The following is a 21,866-nucleotide window of genomic DNA, read 5'->3' as shown; positions in this document are numbered from 1 at the left end:
GTTGGTTCGACTGACGAGCTTACCAAGAACCGGTCTGCCTTTCCACCGGCTAGAGAGCCACAACAGAGCCAGATCTTACGTCACTGTATACGTCTCATGTTGCCCAGCAACCGCTAGTGCGGTAGCGCCAAACACAAACACGCCAGGCTTGTTCGAGATGCATCGGCTTCTCGCAGATCGATCGCCGCATGACATCAAAGCACTGCGATAGCGATCTAAAAGCACAAGGAGTCGTATGCTCTCCAAACACTCCCGCAGCTCCGATCGGTCCTCGCCGCTCCGATGCATCTCAAACAAGCCATCAACAATAACGGACGGTGCAATACTATGGATGCTCATGGGTTTGCAAAAATACATCGGAATCCAACGCGTTCGTGCAGCTCGCCGTAACTTACATAGACGGATATTATAATCGAGCTGCTATTAGCTTGACTAGCTGCTATTTAAAAATGGCGGTCACAAGTTTCTAATCGTCTTGTTGGTCACTGTAACCCCGCCCACAGCCCCTGAAGCAAGCGGTTCTTTCTTGGCTCCGTTCTAGACCCTGCAATGATTTGGTGCTACTTAAGAACCAGTTTTACTGGTTCGGAGCTGGTGCTTTGGCGGTGGAAAAACAAAGAACCGATTTGAAACTAGGCTCTGGCTCCGAACCAGCACCAGCTCTGCCTTGGTGGAAAAGGGGTACCATTGACTTCAACATCAAAGTACCCAGTTGGAAAGAAATTCAAACTGTTGTTAAAGCTGCCCGAACCAGCTCAGCACCAGGACCTAATGGTGTGCCATATCTGGTGTATAAGAGGTGCCCCAAGCTCTTGCATCGCCTGTGGAAGATACTGAGGGTCATATGGAGGAGGGGGAAAGTTGGCCAACAATGGAGATCTGCAGAAGGGTTGTGGGTTCCGAAGGAAGAGAAGTCAACCACCATAGAGCAGTTTAGGACCATCTCGCTGCTAAATGTCGAGGGGAAGATATTCTTCAGTATCATTTCCCAACGGCTGTCAGACTACCTCCTAAAGAACCAGTACATCGACCCCTCTGTGCAAAAGGGAGGGATCCCAGGGGTTTCCGGGTGCCTTGAACACAGTGGAGTGGTGACACAACTGATTAGAGAGGCTCGTGAAGGGAAAGGAAAGGAAACCGGGCTGTACTATGGCTGGACTTAGCCAATGCGTATGGCTCCATACCCCACAAGCTAGTGGAGGTGGCATTGGGGAGACATCATGTTCCGAGCAGCATCAAGATCCTCATAATGGATTATTATAATAACTTTAATCTGAGGTTCACTTCCGGCAAAGTTACATCTGAGCGGCATCATCTGGAAAAAGAGATCATCACTGGATGCACTGTGTCAGTGATTCTCTTTTCCCTGGCCATGAACATGCTGGTCAAATCCGCTGAGCCGGAATGCAGAGGCCCCAAAACCAAGTCCGGAATCTGTCAGCCCCCCATCAGGGCATTCATGGACGACCTAAAAGTAACAACTGTAGCAGTACCAGGATGCAGATGGATTCTCCAGGGCCTAGAGAGGTTAACCACCTGGGCAAGGATGCGTTTCAAGCCGGAAAAATCCAGATCCATGGTACTGAAGAGAGGGAAGGTAACAGACCAGTTCCACTTCTCCCTAGGAAGTCAGGCCTTCCGGGGAAATTCAAAGTTTGGCTATACCAACATGGAATCCTACCTAGGATATTGTGGCCATTGTTGGTGTACGAATTTCCAATTTCCACCGTGGAAGGATTTGAGAGGAGGGTGAGCAATTACCTAAGACGGTGGTTGGGCTTGCCAAGAAGTCTGAGCAGCATCGCCCTCTACGGCAAGAAGAACAAGCTAACACTACCAATCAACAGCCTCAGTGAGGAGTTCATGGTTACCAGAGCAAGGGAGGTGCTTCAGTACAGGGATTCCAAGGACACAAGAGTATCTCAAGCTGGCATTGAGGTCAGGAGGTCAGGACTGGCAGAAAGTGGAAGGCACATGAGGCGGTGGACCAGGCAGAATCACGGCTGCGTCATAAGGAATTGATGGGTCCCGTGGCTATTGGCCGTGCAGGACTGGGAAGCACCCCAATAATCCATTATAACAAACTGAAGGGTAAGGAAAGGCGGGACCTGGCCCAAAAAGAAGTGAGGGCTGGGATCGAGGAGCAGCGTGCAAGCCAGATAGTGGGATTGAGGCAACAGGGCGCATGGACCAGATGGGAAGAAACCATGGAGAGGAAGATTTCATGGGCAGAGCTGTGGAGGTCTGAGCCCTATCGCATCAAATTTCAAGGTGGAAACTCTGGCATGTACCTTGTGCAAGGGAAGAGGATCGCTGGAACACATCCTCAGCAGCTGTCCTAAAGCACTTGGGGAAGGCCGCTACCGCTGGTGCCATGACCAGGTGCTGAAGGTGGTTGCTGAGTCCATCACTACTGCTATCAATCAGAGCAAGCGTTTATAACCACCAAGGCGAAAAATTTCATTCTTAAGATCAGGAGAACCCCAACCTTCCCGACCAACAGTTCAGACAGGCCTACTGGGAACAGCGAATGACTGGCAGCTAAGGGTGGACCTGGGAAAGCAACTCAAGTTCCCCCGAGACATAGTGGAGACCAGCCTTAGACCCGACATGGTTCTTTTCTCAGTAACATCGAAGCAGGTTATCTTGTTGGAGCTAACAGTGCCCTGAGAGGAGAGGATGGAGGAAGCGAGTGAAAGGAAAAGGGAGAAATATGCGGAGCTGGTGGAGGAGTGTCAGAGACGGGGGTGGCGTGCACAGTGCTTGCCCATCTAGGTTGGGGAAAGGGGCTTTGCAGGAAGGTCACTCTGCAGGGCCCACAGCCTCCTGGAAATCACAGGAGTGTGCAAGAGAAGAGCCATCAGTGCAGCGTCAGAGGTTGCAGAAAAAGCCTCACGATGGCTGTCATCAGGAGGGACAAACAGTGGGCGAACGCTTCTTGGACACAGGCCGGGAACTGATCACTCCTGGTCGGGTCGCCTGGGCGAGGGGGTCTGAAGTTGAAAGACCCGAAACCCCCTATGACCTCAGGTACTACCAGGTACTGTGTATGTTAAAATCACTAATGGACCCTAAGTGCTTGAATATTTTAAAATTGTCGTCTTTTTATCAGCATCTTTTCAAGATTTTGAGTTTTTTTCATATTCAAATGACTGAAAATTTTCATTCCATTTTTTGGTTGCTGAATGAACCCTTGATTTTTAAGGCAAGACTGGATCTGTCTGCGACCAATTTTTTTACCAGGATTCAATAAGATTTGACAAAATTCAGGTTCCCTTTCAGTCGCTCACGTTCGACGTAACGTCGACGTGACGACATAATTTTCCCCCTAGTTTATACCTTGAAACACAAACACACTCACACATCTGTTCAATTCTACAGATCCACAAACATTCAGACAAAACACAATCCAACAGAGGGAACATTTGGAGTACATTACCAGCTGAGGTCGTCTCTGGTGTGACTGTTGTATCGGGGCTGATGATGTTAGTAACAGCTGAAAAATAATGACTAATGGTTAATACCAATGAATCAACAAACACAAATAATACCAAGAGCTCATGAACACATAATTATCTGCACAGTATGCTGAATAGCGCACAGTTGTTCTAACCAGCTCATAGACATAATAATAGCCTGGACAGGCTTTGACTTTAATGGGAAAAAACAAAAGGGAGTTGCTAACTGTATTACAATGACAGCTGTCAGTATGAAAAACCTTATCCCAAGATGTTTTTGATAAATTTTGGACGCAGAAGGACCACCTCTCGTCGAGGAGCATTCAAGTAGGACTTAAATATGCCATGGAGGGATAAAAGATTATAAAATAAATATGGTGGGTAACAAGATTAATTTGGAAGCGAGAGTTTACAGATCACAAACAAGCAGGAGAAGCCTCATGTTGCGGTCGTCACGATCGCAGAAAAACAATATCTAGGATCAACACTGTTCATTTATACGGCAGGGTAAGTTTAAATTATTGTACATTTAACCAGTTTAATATGGAGAGGCACTCCCAGTCAACAATTTTATCTCTCAGTGATCTCACCATGAGCTCTCATGATACCTGTGATGTGTTCACAATCTGAGTTCACAATGAGCTAAAAGTGTATCCTCACAGCGCCCTCACTTTGTGCTCATGCTATAGTCATATACAGCAACTATATTGGTCTGATTGGTTGAAGGACTATCCAATTGCGTTCAGAGTCATTTGAACTATGCCCGCTGATCACGCCTCTTGTGCAGGAGAAAACACAGAGCAGACTCCCCAGACTAATGTTCAATCTTAAAAGATTGAGCTTGGTCTGGTGATAGCCAGACTACACAAAGACTAGAAAGACTAGATACCCAGCATGCATTGCAGCATGAAGGTTTCGATCGTCACCATTGTTGAGATTCATAAGCTGATTCTTGATGTCTCTTTGTGTCTAAATGTCTCTTGATGTCTCTTGATGTCTCTTTGTGCCGAGCGTTGAGGTCGCGATCAGCAATTGGTTTCGTTCACTCCAGCTCCAACACGCCACCACGAAGCCTGGATATTTCCGCAGTGGAAGACGCGAGTCAGGTCTAGACCAAGAAAACTCTCTCCGACCCTCCCGGTTTTCGAGATATCCACACAAAACCGCTTCTCCCCTCTTCGCGAAACAGAACGCGATGCTGTGATCATCGGCGATTCCATCGTTCGACACGTACACGCTACGTTAAATAAAATTAAGGTGCATAGTCACTGCTTTCCTGGTGCTCGTGTTTCTGAAATCGCTGCTCACGTTCCCGAGATTCTGAACGAGCGCGTCGGAACTGTGGTCTTGCACGCGGGAGTGAACGACATCAGGCTGGGCCAGACGGAGGTTCTGAAGAAAGACTTCAGGAATCTGATCGATACGGTACGCAGCACATCGCCTGATATAACAATCATTGTGTCAGGACCGCTTCCCACGTACCGACTAGGTCATGAAAAGTTTAGTAGATTATTCGCGCTAAATGAATTGTTAATGTCATGGTGCAATGAGCAGAAACTGTTCTTTGTAAATAATTGAAATCTGTTTTGGGAGCGTCCTAGGCTTTTCCGTGCTGATGGCTTACACCCAAGCAGATTCGGAGCGGATCTTCTGTCAGATAACATCTCCAAAATGTTAAATACCTTTTGACTAGTAACCAAAAGTCCAAATCATAGTCTCTGCTGCACCAATTTAACTGATATAAATAGTGTAGAACATTGCATAGAAACTGTGTCTATTCCTCGTTTAGTGAGATCAAATAATAAATCTACTGCAGGATCTAGAAAAAATCTAATTGTTATTAAACCAGAAAATGTTGCTATTAGTAATCAAAAACAATTTCTAAAGCTAGGTCTTCTAAACATTAGATCTCTCACACCTAAGGCAGTTATTGTAAATGAAATAGTCACAGATAATAGCTTCGATGTACTTTGCCTTACTGAAACCTGGCTTAAACCAAATGATTATTTCGGTCTAAATGAGTCTACTCCATCAGGATACTCCTATAAGCACGAGCCCCGTCTGATTGGTCGTGGCGGCGGTGTTGCAACAATCTATTATGATGTTCTCAATGTTACTCAGAAAACGGGTTATAAGTTTATTTCATTTGAAGAACTTGTACTAAATGTTACGCTCTTAGATGTTCGAAAAACATCCCTATTATCTCTAGCCATGGCTACCGTATATAGACCGCCTGGGCCTTACGCTGATTTCCTAAAAGAGTTTGCAGATTTTCTCTCAGACCTATTAGTTAATTTCGATAAAGCATTAATTGTTGGAGACTTTAATATCCACGTAGATAATCAAAATGATGCGTTAGGGGCTGCGTTTACAGATTTATTAAACTCCTTTGGGGTCAAGCAAAACGTTACCGAACCAACTCATCGATTTAATCATACACTCGATTTAATTATATCACATGGAACCGATCCAACCGATATAGATATCATTCCACAAAGTGATGATGTCACTGACCATTACATGGTAACTTGCATATTACGTACTCCTGTAATATATCATGCTGCGTCACGTTATCGATTAGGCAGAACAATCCTTCCATCCACCATAGATCATTTTTCAAATAGCTTATCGGATCTGTCTCAGCTGCTCAGTGAACCCAAACAAACAGATGAACTTGAGGAATTAACTAGCACTATGAGCACTATTCTCTCTGGATCATTGGATATTGTTGCACCCATTAGATTAAAAAAGGTCAGAGAGAATAGTAAAGCACCATGGTACAACAATACTACGGGTGTTCTAAAGAGAGAAACCCGTAATTTAGAGCGTAAATGGAAACAAACTAACTTAGAGGTCTTTAGAATCGCATGGAAAGACAGTATGTCACGTTATAAAAAGGCCCTAAAAGAGGCCAGGGCTGAGCATCTCCGCAAACTAATAGAAAGCAACCATAACAATCCTAAGTTCTTATTTAACACCGTGGCTAGACTAACAAATAAACAGATGTCTCCTGAACAAAATATTCCGTTACAGTGTAGTAGTAATGATTTCATGAAGTTCTTCACTGAGAAAATAGAAAACATCAGAACCACAATTGTAAACGTTCAATCCTCAATCGCGCCTTATAACTCAGCCTCAATTATCACCCCGCAAGAACAATTACAGTGCTTTACAACTATAGAACAAAAAGAGTTAAATAAACTTATCACTTCATCTAAAACAACAACATGTTTACTAGATCCTTTACCAACTAAACTATTGAAAGAAGTGTTACCTGTAGTGGAAGAGCCTTTCCTCAATATTATTAACTCGTCTTTAACTTTAGGTCATGTTCCAAGAACATTTAAACTGGCAGTTATAAAACCTCTCATTAAGAAACCACAATTAGATCCACATAATCTAGCAAATTATAGACCCATTTCAAATCTACCTTTTATGTCTAAAATACTAGAAAAAGTTGTGTCCGCTCAACTGGGCTCTTTCTTACAAGAAAATGACACCTATGAAAAGTTTCAGTCTGGGTTCAGGCCGCATCATAGCACTGAAACTGTGCTCGTTAAAATCACAAATTATTTACTTTTAGCTTCTGACCAAGGCTGTATCTCAATATTAGTTTTACTTGATCTTAGTGCTGCGTTCGATACTATAGATCATACAATACTCTTAGATCGATTACAAAATTATACTGGTGTTCAAGGACAAGCATTAAGCTGGTTTAGATCGTATTTATCAGACCGATACCATTTTGTTTATTTAAATGGAGAAAAATCGATCATAACTCCAGTAAACTATGGAGTGCTGCAGGGATCTGTGTTAGGCCCTCTATTATTCTCAATATATATGCTGCCACTTGGAAATATTATAAGGAAACATGGAATTAGTTTCCATTGTTATGCTGATGACACTCAAATCTATATTTCATCACGGCCAGATGAAAACGCTAAATTATCTCAATTGACAGAGTGTGTTAAAGATATAAAGATTGGATGACGCGTAATTTTCTTTTATTAAATCCAGACAAGACAGAGGTACTAATCATCGGTTCAAAAAACCACCCACAAAACCTCTCACAATACAACTTTAATTTAGAAGGGTGTCCTGTTACTTCATCCTCTACAGTAAAAGATCTGGGTGTTATATTAGACTGCAACCTGTCTTTTGAAAATCATATCTCATATGTTACAAGAACAGCCTTTTTCCACCTTAGAAACATTGCTAAGCTACGTAATATGCTATCTGTTTCCGATGCAGAAAAGTTAGTTCATGCATTCATGACCTCAAGACTAGATTACTGTAATGCGTTATTAGCCGGTTGTCCTGCATCCTCAATAAACAAGCTACAGTTAGTCCAAAATGCAGCCGCTAGAGTTCTTACTAGATCAAGAAAATATGATCATATAACACCGATTTTATCATCACTGCATTGGTTACCTATAAAGTCCCGTATTAATTACAAGGTATTGCTACTGACTTATAAAGCCCTAAACGGCTTAGCTCCAGTCTATTTAACGGATCTTCTATAGCCCTATAATCCATCGCGCTCTTTAAGATCACTAAATTCGAGGCTTTTGGTCATACCTAGGATATCCAGATCCACCAAAGGAGGGAGATCATTTTCACATTTAGCTCCAAAACTCTGGAATAGTCTTCCGGATACTGTTCGTTGCTCAGACTCGCTCTCCCAGTTTAAAACTAGATTAAAGACGCATCTCTTCAGCCAGGCATTCATATAATACTTTTAATCTTACAGTTAAATCCTGTCTATAGTTCATAAACGCCAGAGGAGAACTGGCCCCCGACTGAGCCCGGGTTCTCCCAAGTTTTTTTTTTCTCCATTAGGTCACCTGATGGAGTTTTTCGGTTCCTTGCCACTGTTGCCTTTGGCTTGCTCAGTTGGGGATATTTGGGGATATTTAATTTAATTAATCAATCAACGATACTATTGATCAGCATTACCAAACGTAGACGTTCCACTAGAAACAAACATTGATGTATTGTTTTAATTTATTACTGTGAAGCTGCTTTGATACAACCTATGTTGTGAAAAGCGCTATATAAATAAACTTGACTTGACTTGACTCAAATGACACAGTTGTTCAAATGTTTGTGTCTTATTATGCAATTCAGATCCATTATAAATGATTATGACACTGTTGGATATCAAACTGTGTAATCTGAGGTCTATTATAATTTAAAATATCAATGTCAAACAAAATAATACAACATCAACATCTAAATCTCTATTAATTGCTGAGTATACTGAGTAATTTTTGTATACAATATCAGCTTATGTCGACGACCTTATAATAATTAATAAACAAAGCGACATATATGTTTTATCTAAATTGGTAGAAGACTTTGGAAAATGGTCTTCAGCAAAAGTAAATTGTAAAAAAAGTGTGGCATTTTTATTAGGGGATTGGAATGAAGGGAAACCAATTCTTCCTGAAGGTCTGATTTGAAATAGGTAGGGCTGCAGAGATTTATTATTATTATTATTATTTTTATTTTTTTTTTAGGAGATGATAATATCTTACCAAAAAAAAATTGGGATGATTTATTACAAAGAGTGAAAGGTTGTCTAGACAAATAGAAGTGGATTCTACCCAACCTGCCTTATAGGGGAAGAACACTTATTGTAATTAATTGGGTCGCTTTACTCTTATGGCACAGACTGGTTTGAATTGATCCTCCAGTGAAATTGATGGCCGGGATTCAAGTGGATTTTGTTGACTTTTTTTGGGAGTATTTTATTTTTGCCCAAAGAAGAAGGGGGTCAAGGAGTGGTTCATCTCCAGAGAAGGAGTGCAGCTTTCCAGTTGTGTTTTTACTCAGGACGGTTGGAAAACTTGGAATAGATAAATCTCTTTTTTTTTTAACGGCAACCGGGGCGGGAAGGGCCAGCAACCCGATCCGTATCTTCTGTGAGGAAGAACCCAAAACACAGCTACGAAGAGTCCAAGAGAATAATATCCCCAGGGGAGCCCGAGAAGGGGGAAGAATGAGCACCCCGAATGGACAGTCAACCAGGCAACGGACAGCACGAACTGACAACCGACGATGAACACTATTTGTGTATGTGGAAAGAGCTGCAAAAACCCACGAGGTCTGAAGATCGACCAGACCAAGATGGGATGTTTGGTGAAAGTGCAGCCAGAGCAGCGCTCAAGGAACTACCTCATTGTGATGCAGGAGGAACTATGCTGGGAGACATCCCAAAATTCACAGAACCTCCACACTCCAGAGGACCTTGGTGAGACGCAGGAGGAGCTGAGCCCGGAGTCACCCCACAGCGCTCAAAACCTCCATGTTCCGGAAGCCCAAAAACCAGGCATCCCACAACACCAACGAGGGGTTAAGTGGCCTCCAGCCTGCAAAGGGAGTGAGTGGCAGAAATTTGATGATGATGTGGATCGTATCCTGGAAGCTACGATGAAGGGAATGGCAGACAGGAAACTCCAAACAATGACAACCATGATAACCAGCATCGCCACCGAAAGGTTTGGCTTGGTAGAAAAGCACGCTGCTACAAACCAGTACTCCAAGAACCGCAGGGCAGAGAAGATTGCACAGCTGAGACAGGAACTCTGACTCTTGAAGAGGCAGTTCAAGGGGGCAACCGAGGATATGAAGCCAGGGCTGGCAGAGCTATGGGGCATCCTCAGAAAAAAGCTGTTGACCCTCCGCCGAGCAGAGTGGCATAGGAGGCGGGCTAAGGAGAGAGCCAAAAGACGAGCTGCCTTTCTTGTTAACCCCTTTGGGTTTACCAAGCAGCTGCTAGGCCAGAAGCGCAGTGGCCAACTCGCTTGTTCAAAAGAGGAGATAGACACCTACTTGCATGACACCTACAGCGATGCAGCCCGGGAAGAGGATCTTGGCGAATGCAGACACCTCATTAATCCACCTACACCAACCATTGACTTCAACATCAAAGTACCCAGTTGGAAAGAAATTCAAACTGTTGTTAAAGCTGCCCGAACCAGCTCAGCACCAGGACCTAATGGTGTGCCATATCTGGTGTATAAGAGGTGCCCCAAGTTCTTGCATCGCCTGTGGAAGATACTGAGGGTCATATGGAGGAGGGGGAAAGTTGGCCAACAATGGAGATCTGCAGAAGGGGTGTGGGTTCCGAAGGAAGAGAAGTCAACCACCATAGAGCAGTTTAGGACCATCTCGCTGCTAAATGTCGAGGGGAAGATATTCTTCAATATCATTTCCCAACGGCTGTCAGACTACCTCCTAAAGAACCAGTACATCGACCCATCTGTGCAAAAGGGAGGGATCCCAGGGGTTCCCGGGTGCCTTGAACACAGTGGAGTGGTGACACAACTGATTAGAGAGGCTCGTGAAGGGAAAGGAAACGGGCTGTACTATGGCTGGACTTAGCCAATGCGTATGGCTCCATACCCCACAAGCTAGTGGAGGTGGCATTGGGGAGACATCATGTTCCGAGCAGCATCAAGATCCTCATAATGGATTATTATAATAACTTTAATCTGAGGTTCACTTCCGGCAAAGTTACATCTGAGCGGCATCATCTGGAAAAAGGGATCATCACTGTGTCAGTGATTCTCTTTTCCTTGGCCATGAACATGCTGGTCAAATCCGCTGAGCCGGAATGCAGAGGCCCCAAAACCAAGTCCGGAATCCGTCAGCCCCCCATCAGGGCATTCATGGACGACCTGAAAGTAACAACTGTAGTAGTACCAGGATGCAGATGGATTCTCCAGGGCCTAGAGAGGTTAACCACCTGGGTGTTACGTTTTCCTGATTGGTCTAGGGGAGGAATGAAACAGTAAAAATGGATGGTGGTGAAATGAATGTGCAACAGCATGAAGCCACCCCGTCTCCAGACCCAGAGTTGTTTCACAAGAACCACATAGTGATCTCATTCAAGAAAGTAGTTTTATTTACAAATTAGGCAAAAGAAAGAGAGAGGTATCAAGTTCAGAAGGGGGTATAGCCAAAATAACAAACATAATCAATCTTACTCCTCATTAATCAAACTACCTAAACTAAAAGAAAAGAAAACAAAAGTACAACAAAATAAGCTAACTCCCTTGCTAGCATAAACAGGAGAAAAAAGTATGATTAAAAAAAAATGGCACCCACCTCCCTACTAACCTCACAAAATAAAGAAATAAATAATTAAGTAACAAACTTCAAATAAACCAAGAGAAAATGATCCTTTAAGTCAAACAATGATTAGCCATTAAAGGTAACACTCACTTCTGCCTTTAAAGTCTCAATCAGGGATTGAAATGGAAAGAGACTAAAAAGAGAAAACTACTTCACTAAGTAGTACAAACAATATAAGGTAGAGATACACTGTTCACTACTGGCTTCAACAAAGTCTCAGGTCTGGGGTTGAAGAAGGGACCTCATTGCTGCTGCTGCACACAGTCAAGCCACCACCAACACAGCTCTGATGGTGTTTGCAGTTTAAATACTCCCAGCATCCAATCACAGCAGGCCATTGATTATCTGTACCAGGTGGAACCATTTCTCCTATGAAGAGAGACAGGGATAGAGAAAGAGAAAACAGCACAGCTGAACACACACAAACAGAACCTTACGGCTCTGGACGTAACACTGGGCAAGGATGCGTTTCAAGCCGGAAAAATCGAGATCCATGGTACTGAAGAGAGCGAAGGTAACAGACCAGTTCCACTTCTCCCTAGGAAGTACCCGAATCCCATCAGTCACAGAGAAGCCTGTGAAGAGTCTTGGGAAAACCTTTGACTGCTCTCTTAAGGATGCCGCTTCTATCAAGGCAACAAATGATCAACTGGAGAGCTGGCTGATGACAGTTGACAAGTCAGGCCTTCCGGGGAAATTCAAAGTTTGGCTATACCAACATGGAATCCTACCTAGGATATTGTGGCCATTGTTGGTGTACGAATTTCCAATTTCTACCGTGGAAGCATTTGAGAGGAGGGTGAGCAATTACCTTAGACGGTGGTTGGGCTTGCCAAGAAGTCTGAGCAGCATCGCCCTCTACGGCAAGAAGAACAAGCTAACACTACCAATCAACAGCCTCAGCGAGGAGTTCATGGTTACCAGAGCAATGGAGGTGCTTCAGTACAGGGATTCCAAGGGCCCAAGAGTATCTCAAGCTGGCATTGAGGTCAGGACTGGCAGAAAGTGGAAGGCACATGAGGCGGTGGACCAGGCAGAATCACGGCTGCGTCATAAGGAATTGGTGGGTCCCGTGGCTATTGGCCGTGCAGGACTGAGAAGCACCATTATAACAAACTGAAGGGTAAGGAAAGGCGGGACCTGGCCCAAAAAGAAGTGAGGGCTGGGATCGAGGAGCAGCGTGCAAGCTAGATAGTGGGATTGAGGCAACAGGGCGCATGGACCAGATGGGAAGAAACCATGGAGAGGAAGATTTCATGGGCAGAGCTGTGGAGGGCTGAGCTCTATCGCATCAAATTTCTCATTTAGTCTGTCTATGACACCACTCCCAGTCCATCTAATCTCTTTTGCTGGGGCAAGGTGGAGACTCCGGCATGTACCTTGTGCAAGGGAAGAGGATCGCTGGAACACATCCTCAGCAGCTGTCCTAAAGCACTTGGGGAAGGCCGCTGGCGCCATGACCAGGTGCTGAAGGTGGTTGCTGAGTCCATCACTACTGCCATCAATCAGAGCAAGCTTTTACAACCACCAAGGTGAAAAATTTCATTCTTAAGATCAGGAGAACCCCCACCTTCCCGACCAACAGTTCAGACAGGCCTACTGGGAACAGCGAATGACTGGCAGCTAAGGGTGGACCTGGGAAAGCAACTCGAGTTCCCCCGAGACATAGTGGAGACCAGCCTTAGACCCGACATGGTTCTTCTCTCAGTAACATCGAAGCAGGTTATCTTGTTGGAGCTAACAGTGCCCTGGGAGGAGAGGATGGAGGAAGCGAGTGAAAGGAAAAGGGAGAAATATGCAGAGCTGGTGGAGGAGTGTCAGAGACGGGGGTGGCGTGCACAGTGCTTGCCCATCGAGGTTGGGGGAAGGGGCTTTGCAGGAAGGTCACTCTGCAGGGCCTACTTACTTGGAATCACAGGAGTGCGCAAGAGAAGAGCCATCAGTGCAGCGTCAGAGGCTGCAGAAACAGCCTCACGATGGCTGTGGATCAGGTGGGACAAACAGTGGGCGAACGCTTCTTGGACACAGGCCGGGAACTGATCACTCCTGGTCGGGTCGCCTGGGTGAGGGGGTCTGAAGTTGAAAGACCCGAAACCCCCTATGACCCCAGGTACTATCACTGATGATGTGTCCAAGAGTGCATCACAAGGTGTATGTAACAATCACTAATGGACCCTAAGTGCTTGAATATTTTAAAATTGTCATCTTTTTATCAGCATCTTTTCAAGATTTGAAGTTTTTTCATATTCAAAGGACTGAAAATTTTCATGCCATTTTTTGGTTGCTGAATGAACCCTTGATTTTTAAGGCAAGACTGGATCTGTCTGCGACCAATTTTTTACCAGGATTCAATAAGATTTGACAAAATTCAGGTTCCCTTTCAGTCGCTCACGTTCGACGTAACGTCGACGTGACGACATAATTTTCCCCCTAGTTTATACCTTGAAACACAAACACACTCACACATCTGTTCAATTCTACAGATCCACAAACATTCAGACAAAACACAATCCAACAGAGGAAACATTTGGAGTACATTACCAGCTGAGGTCGTCTCTGGTGTGACTGTTGTATCGGGGCTGATGATGTTAGTAACAGCTGAAAAATAATGACTAATGGTTAATACCAATGAATCAACAAACACAAATAATACCAAGAGCTCATGAACACATAATTATCTGCACAGTATGCTGAATAGCGCACAGTTGTTCTAACCAGCTCATAGACATAATAATAGCCTGGACAGGCTTTGACTTTAATGGGAAAAAACAAACGGAGTTGCTAACTGTATAACAATGACAGCTGTCAGTGTGAAAACCTTATCCCAAGATGTTTTTGATAAATTTTGGACGCAGAAGGACCACCTCTCGTCGAGGAGCATTCAAGTAGGACTTAAATATGCCATGGAGGGATAAAAGATTATAAAATAAATATGGTGGGTAACAAGATTAATTTGGAAGCGAGGGTTTACAGATCACAAACAAGCAGGAGAAGCCTCATGTTGCGGTCGTCACGATCGCAGAAAAACAATATCTAGGATCAACACTGTTCATTTATACGGCAGGGTAAGTTTAAATTAATGTACATTTAACCAGTTTAATATGGAGAGGCACTCCCAGTCAACAATTTTATCTCTCAGTGATCTCACCATGAGCTCTCATGATACCTGTGATGTGTTCACAATCTGAGTTCACAGTGAGCTAAAAGTGTATCCTCACAGCGCCCTCACTTTGTGCTCATGCTATAGTCATATACAGCAACTATATTGGTCTGATTGGTTGAAGGACTATCCAATTGTGTTCAGAGTCATTTGAACTATGCCCGTTGATCACGCCTCTTGTGCAGGAGAAAACACAGAGCAGACTCCCCAGACTAATGTTCAATCTTAAAAGATTGAGCTTGGTCTGGTGATAGCCAGACTACACAAAGACTAGATACCCAGCATGCATTGCAGCATGAAGGTTTCGATCGTCACCATTGTTGAGATTCATAAGCTGATTCTTGATGTCTCTTTGTGTCTAAATGAAACAGTTGTTCAAATGTTTGTGTCTTATTATCCAATTCAGATCCATTATAAATGATTATGACACTGTTGGATATCAAACTGTGTAATCTGAGGTCTATTATAATTTAAAATATCAATGCCAAACAAAATAATAAAACATCAACATCTAAATCTCTATTAATTGCTGAGATCTTCACATATTTAATGTGAATATATTTAAGCAATAGGACAGGTGATCCATCTAGATCAATATTATTGTGTACCAAACAGGTCAATCTTTGACAATATTTCCTTAATTAGAGATATTATATAGGCTTCCAAATTATTTAATATCAATTGTGGTGTGTTGTCTTTTGACCAAGAGAAAGCGTTTGATCAGGTTTAGCATGCTTATCTATGGAATGTTTTAGAAGCTTTTGGTTTTAATGAGAAGTTTACGTTTAAGTTTAATAGTGCTCTTATGTGCTTCATTCGAGGTCAGTAGAGGTATTAGACAAGGATGTTCATTATCAGGAATGTTATATTCTATTGTTATTCAACCACTTCTACAAACAATTAGGAAGAATTTAGATGGTTTTAGGATACCACTTTGTGATGTTAATTTTTGTATATCAGCTTATGCCGACCTCCTTATAATAATTAATAAACAAAGCGACATATATGTTTTATCTAAATTGGTAGAAGACTTTGGAAAATGGTCTTCAGCAAAAGTAAATTGTAAAAAAAGTGGGGCATTTTTATTAGGGGATTGGAATGAAGGGAAACCAATTCTTCCTGAAGGTCTGAGTTGAAATAGGTAGGGTTGCAGAGATTTATTATTATTATTATTATAATTTTTTAGGAGATGATAATATCTTAAAAAAAAAATTGGGATGATTTATTATTTATTATTCTACCCAACCTGTCTTATAGGGGAAGAACACTTATTGTAAATAATTTGGTCGCTTTACTCTTATGGCACAGACTGGTTTGTATTGATCCTCCAGTGAAATTGATGGCCGGGATTCAAGCGGATTTTGTTGACTTTTTTTGGGAGTATTTTATTTTTGCCCAAAGAAGAAGGGGGTCAAGGAGTGGTTCATCTCCAGAGAAGGAGTGCAGCTTTCCAGTTGTGTTTTTACTCAGGACTGTTGGAAAACTTGGAATAGATAAATCTCTTTTTTTTTTAACGGCAACCGGGGCGGGAAGGGCCAGCAACCCGATCCGTATCTTCTGTGAGGAAGAACCCAAAACACAGCTACAAAGAGTCCAAGAGAATAATATCCCCAGGGGAGCCCGAGAAGGGGGAAGAATGAGCACCACGAATGGACAGTCAACCAGACAACGAACCACATGAACTGACAACCGATGATGAACACTATTTGTGTATGTGGAAAGAGCTGCAAAAACCCACGAGGTCTGAAGATCGACCAGACCAAGATGGGATGTTTGGTGAAAGTGCAGCCAGAGCAGCGCTCAAGGAACTACCTCGTTGTGATGCAGGAGGAACTATGCTGGGAGACATCCCAAAGTTCACAGAACCTCCACACTCCAGAGGACCTTGGAGACGCAGGAGGAGCTGAGCCCGGAGTCACCCCACAGCGCTCAAAACCTCCATGTTCCGGAAGCCCAAAAACCAGGCATCCCACAACACCAACGAGGGGTTTAGTGGCCTCCAGCCAGCAAAGGGAGTGAGAGGCAGAAATTTGATGATGATGTGGATCGTATCCTGGAAGCTACGATGAAGGGAATGGCAGACAGGAAACTCCAAACAATGACAACCATGATAACCAGCATCGCCACCGAAAGGTTTGGCTTGGTAGAAAAGCACGCTGCTACAAACCAGTACTCCAAGAACCGCAGGGCAGAGAAGATTGCACAGCTGAGACAGGAACTCTGACTCTTGAAGAGGCAGTTCAAGGGGGCAACCGAGGATATGAAGCCAGGGCTGGCAGAGCTACGGGGCATCCTCAGAAAAAAGCTGTTGACCCTCCGCCGAGCAGCGTGGCATAGGAGGCGGGCTAAGGAGAGAGCCAAAAGACGAGCTGCCTTCCTTGTTAACCCCTTTGGGTTCACCAAGCAGCTGCTAGGCCAGAAGCGCAGTGGCCAACTCGCTTGTTCAAAAGAGGAGATAGACACCTACTTGCATGACACCTACAGCGATGCAGCCCGGGAAGAGGATATTGGCGAATGCAGACACCTCATTAATCCACCTACACCAACCATACCCCTTTTCCACCAACAAGAACCGGGTGCTGGTTCAGAGCCAGAGCCAAAGCTGGTTCAGAGTTGGTTCGACTTACGAGCTTACTAAGAACCGGTTTGCCTTTCCACTGGCTAGAGAGCCACAACAGAGCCAGATCTTACGTCACTGTATACGTCTCATGTTGCCCAGCAACCGCTAGTGCGGTAGCGCCAAACACAAACACGCCAGGCTTGTTCGAGATGCATCGGCTTCTCGCAGATCGATCGCTGCATGACATCAAAGCACTGCGATAGTGATCTAAAAGCACAATGAGTCGTATGCTCTCCAAACACTCCCGCAGCTCCGATCGGTCCTCGCCGCTCCGATGCATCTCGAACAAGCCATCAACAATAACGGACGTTGCAATACTATGGATAATCATGGGTTTGCAAAAATACATCGGAATCCAACGCGTTCGTGCAGCTCGCCGTAACTTACATAGACGGATATTATAATCGAGCTGCTATTAGCTCGACTAGCTGCTATTTAAAAATGGCGGTCACAAGTTTCTATCTGTCTTGTTGGTCACTGTAACCCCGCCCACAGCCCCTGAAGCAAGCGGTTCTTTCTTGGCTCCGTTCTAGACCCTGCAATGATTTGGTGCTACTTAAGAACCAGTTTTACTGGTTCGGAGCTGGTGCTTTGGCGGTGGAAAAACAAAGAACCGATTTGAAACTAGGCTCTGGCTCCGAACCAGCACCAGCTCTGCCTTGGTGGAAAAGGGGTACCATTTACTTCAACATCAAAGTACCCAGTTGGAAAAAAATTCAAACTGTTGTTAAAGCTGCCTGAACCAGCTCAGCACCAGGACCTAATGGTGTGCCATATCTGGTGTATAAGAGGTGCCCCAAGCTCTTGCATCGCCTGTGGAAGATACTGAGGGTCATATGGAGGAGGGGGAAAGTTGGCCAACAATGGAGATCTGCAGAAGGGATGTGGGTTCCGAAGGAAGAGAAGTCAACCACCATAGAGCAGTTTAGGACCATCTCGCTGCTAGATGTCGAGGGGAAGATATTCTTCAGTATCATTTCCCAACGGCTGTCAGACTACCTCCTAAAGAACCAGTACATCGACCCCTCTGTGCAAAAGGGAGGGATCCCAGGGGTTTCCGGGTGCCTTGAACACAGTGGAGTGGTGACACAACTGATTAGAGAGGCTCGCGAAGGGAAAGGAAAGGAAACCGGGCTGTACTATGGCTGGACTTAGCCAATGCGTATGGCTCCATACCCCACAAGCTAGTGGAGGTGGCATTGGGGAGACATCATGTTCCATGCAGCATCAAGATCCTCATAATGGATTATTATAATAAGTGATTCTCTTTTCCCTGGCCATGAACATGCTGGTCAAATCCGCTGAGCCGGAATGCAGAGGCCCCAAAACCAAGTCCGGAATCCGTCAGCCCCCCATCAGGGCATTCATGGACGACCTGAAAGTAACAACTGTAGCAGTACCAGGATGCAGATGGATTCTCCAGGGCCTAGAGAGGTTAACCACCTGGGCAAGGATGCGTTTCAAGCCGGAAAAATCCAGATCCATGGTACTGAAGAGAGGGAAGGTAACAGACCAGTTTCACTTCTCCCTAGGAAGTACCCGTCAGTCACAGAGAAGCCTGTGAAGAGTCTTGGGAAAACCTTTGACTGCTCTCTTAAGGATGCCCCTTCTATCAGGGCAACAAATGATCAACTGGAGAGCTGGCTGATGACAGTTGACAAGTCAGGCCTTCCGGGGAAATTCAAAGTTTGGCTATACCAACATGGAATCCTACCTAGGATATTGTGGCCATTGTTGGTGTACGGATTTCCAATTTCCACCGTGGAAGGATTTGAGAGGAGGGTGAGCAATTACCTAAGACGGTGGTTGTGCTTGCCAAGAAGTCTGAGCAGCATCGCCCTCTACGGCAAGAAGAACAAGCTAACACTACCAATCAACAGCCTCAGTGAGGAGTTCATGGTTACCAGAGCAAGGGAGGTGCTTCAGTACAGGGATTCCAAGGACACAAGAGTATCTCAAGCTGGCATTGAGGTCAGGACTGGCAGAAAGTGGAAGGCACATGAGGCGGTGGACCAGGCAGAATCACGGCTGCGTCATAAGGAATTGGTGGGTCCCGTGGCTATTGGCCGTGCAGGACTGGGAAGCACCCCAATAATACATTATAACAAAATGAAGGGTAAGGAAAGGCGGGACCTGGCCCAAAAAGAAGTGAGGGCTGGGATCGAGGAGCAGCGTGCAAGCCAGATAGTGGGATTGAGGCAACAGGGCGCATGGACCAGATGGAAAGAAACCATGGAGAGGAAGATTTCATGGGCAGAGCTGTGGAGGTCTGAGCCCTATCGCATCAAATTTCTCATTTAGTCTGTCTATGACACCATTCCCAGTCCATCTAATCTCTTTTGCTGGGGCAAGGTGGAGACTCTGGCATGTACCTTGTGCAAGGGAAGAGGATCGCTGGAACACATCCTCAGCAGCTGTCCTAAAGCACTTGGGGAAGGCCGCTACCGCTGGTGCCATGACCAGGTGCTGAAGGTGGTTGCTGAGTCCATCACTACTGCTATCAATCAGAGCAAGCGTTTATAACCACCAAGGCGAAAAATTTCATTCTTAAGATCAGGAGAACCCCAACCTTCCCGACCAACAGTTCAGACAGGCCTACTGGGAACAGCGAATGACTGGCAGCTAAGGGTGGACCTGGGAAAGCAACTCAAGTTCCCCCGAGACATAGTGGAGACCAGCCTTAGACCCGACATGGTTCTTTTCTCAGTAACATCGAAGCAGGTTATCTTGTTGGAGCTAACAGTGCCCTGAGAGGAGAGGATGGAGGAAGCGAGTGAAAGGAAAAGGGAGAAATACGCAGAGCTGGTGGAGGAGTGTCAGAGACGGGGGTGGCGTGCACAGTGCTTGCCCATCTAGGTTGGGGAAAGGGGCTTTGCAGGAAGGTCACTCTGCAGGGCCCACAGTCTCCTGGGAATCACAGGAGTGTGCAAGAGAAGAGCCATCAGTGCAGCGTCAGAGGTTGCAGAAAAAGCCTCACGATGACTGTCATCAGGAGGGACAAACAGTGGGCGAACGCTTCTTGGACACAGGCCGGGAACTGATCACTCCTGGTCGGGTCACCTGGGTGAGGGGGTCTGAAGTTGAAAGACCCGAAACCCCCTATGACCTCAGGTACTACCAGGTACTGTGTATGTAAAAATCACTAATGGACCCTAAGTGCTTGAATATTTTAAAATTGTCATCTTTTTATCAGCATCTTTTCAAGATTTTGAGTTTTTTTCATATTCAAATGACTGAAAATGTTCATTCCATTTTTTGGTTGCTGAATGAACCCTTGATTTTTAAGGCAAGACTGGATCTGTCTGCGACCAATTTTTTACCAGGATTCAATAAGATTTGACAAAATTCAGGTTCCCTTTCAGTCGCTCACGTTCGACGTAACGTCGACGTGACGACATAATTTTCCCCCTAGTTTATACCTTGAAACACAAACACACTCACACATCTGTTCAATTCTACAGATCCACAAACATTCAGACAAAACACAATCCAACAGAGGGAACATTTGGAGTACATTACCAGCTGAGGTCGTCTCTGGTGTGACTGTTGTATCGGGGCTGATGATGTTAGTAACAGCTGAAAAATAATGACTAATGGTTAATACCAATGAATCAACAAACACAAATAATACCAAGAGCTCATGAACACATAATTATCTGCACAGTATGCTGAATAGCGCACAGTTGTTCTAACCAGCTCATAGACATAATAATTGCCTGGACAGGCTTTGACTTTAACCCTCTGAGGTCGGCAAACGCGCCGGCGCGTTTTGCCGGATTTTCTCCACATTGTAGCACTATAAACTTAAATTACTCCATCATTTATGGTCATACAGAAAAAAGAAATATAAAAAAATAATCTGTGATATTTCTCCTTTTGTATGTGTCCACTTACAATCAAATCAAAACATTGTGCTTTTGTAAAATAACGAAAATAAACAGGGTGTGCGTTCTGCCTCTCCGTCGCGGTGAACTTTTTTTTCTTGAGCACGTCTATAAACTGAAACAAAACTCGGCGAATACTTGTCACACATGTATGAGCCATATACCTTTATAAACACTTAAGTGTGTACTTTTAAATGATCGGATTCATACTGAAAACAAATATTCTCTGTTTAAGTAATTTGTATAAAACCAACAAGATGTCCAGCTTCTCAAACGCTTCCTAATTATTTTTAATTTGAACACGCCCACTCGCGCAAAAGAGATTGACATGCAAATCTCCACGTGGAACGTGATCGCGCTCATTACCTCAGAAACAAAACACCAAAACACTTCACAGGTCTCTGCTTTTCGTCGAGCGCCGTGAGCTTACATTGGAATTACCTCAGAAGAAGAAGAACGCAAGAAAGATGTAAGGTAAGAAATTCTTACATATTAGTTGGTTATTGTTGCATAAATTTCACATTGCAGTTGAACTGTTGCTAGATAGGCCTATATGGTGAATATTATAATATTTAGACCCGTGTTTACTGTTACTGTGTTTGTGG

The 21,866-nt window shown here is 44.4% G+C and overlaps 1 protein-coding gene across 1 annotated transcript in view; it reads right to left on the bottom strand.

The window, feature by feature from the left end:
• Positions 1–21,866, bottom strand: part of LOC308687455 (hemicentin-1-like) — a 93,209-nt gene that overhangs the window by 40,920 nt on the left and 30,423 nt on the right. The window contains exons 6-8 of the mRNA XM_081360017.1: positions 20,897–20,953; positions 14,139–14,195; positions 3,440–3,496 (exon numbers count right to left, since the gene is read on the bottom strand). Of these exons, the coding sequence (XP_081216143.1) occupies positions 3,440–3,496; positions 14,139–14,195; positions 20,897–20,953 (171 nt within the window). The remainder of the gene's footprint in view (positions 1–3,439; positions 3,497–14,138; positions 14,196–20,896; positions 20,954–21,866) is intronic.

Source organism: Scardinius erythrophthalmus, assembly GCF_964197995.2.
Source record: "Scardinius erythrophthalmus genome assembly, chromosome: 3".
Taxonomy (NCBI): domain Eukaryota; kingdom Metazoa; phylum Chordata; class Actinopteri; order Cypriniformes; family Leuciscidae; genus Scardinius; species Scardinius erythrophthalmus.
Note: the sequence above shows the minus strand (reverse complement) of the source record. Positions and strands in the feature narration are given on the sequence as shown.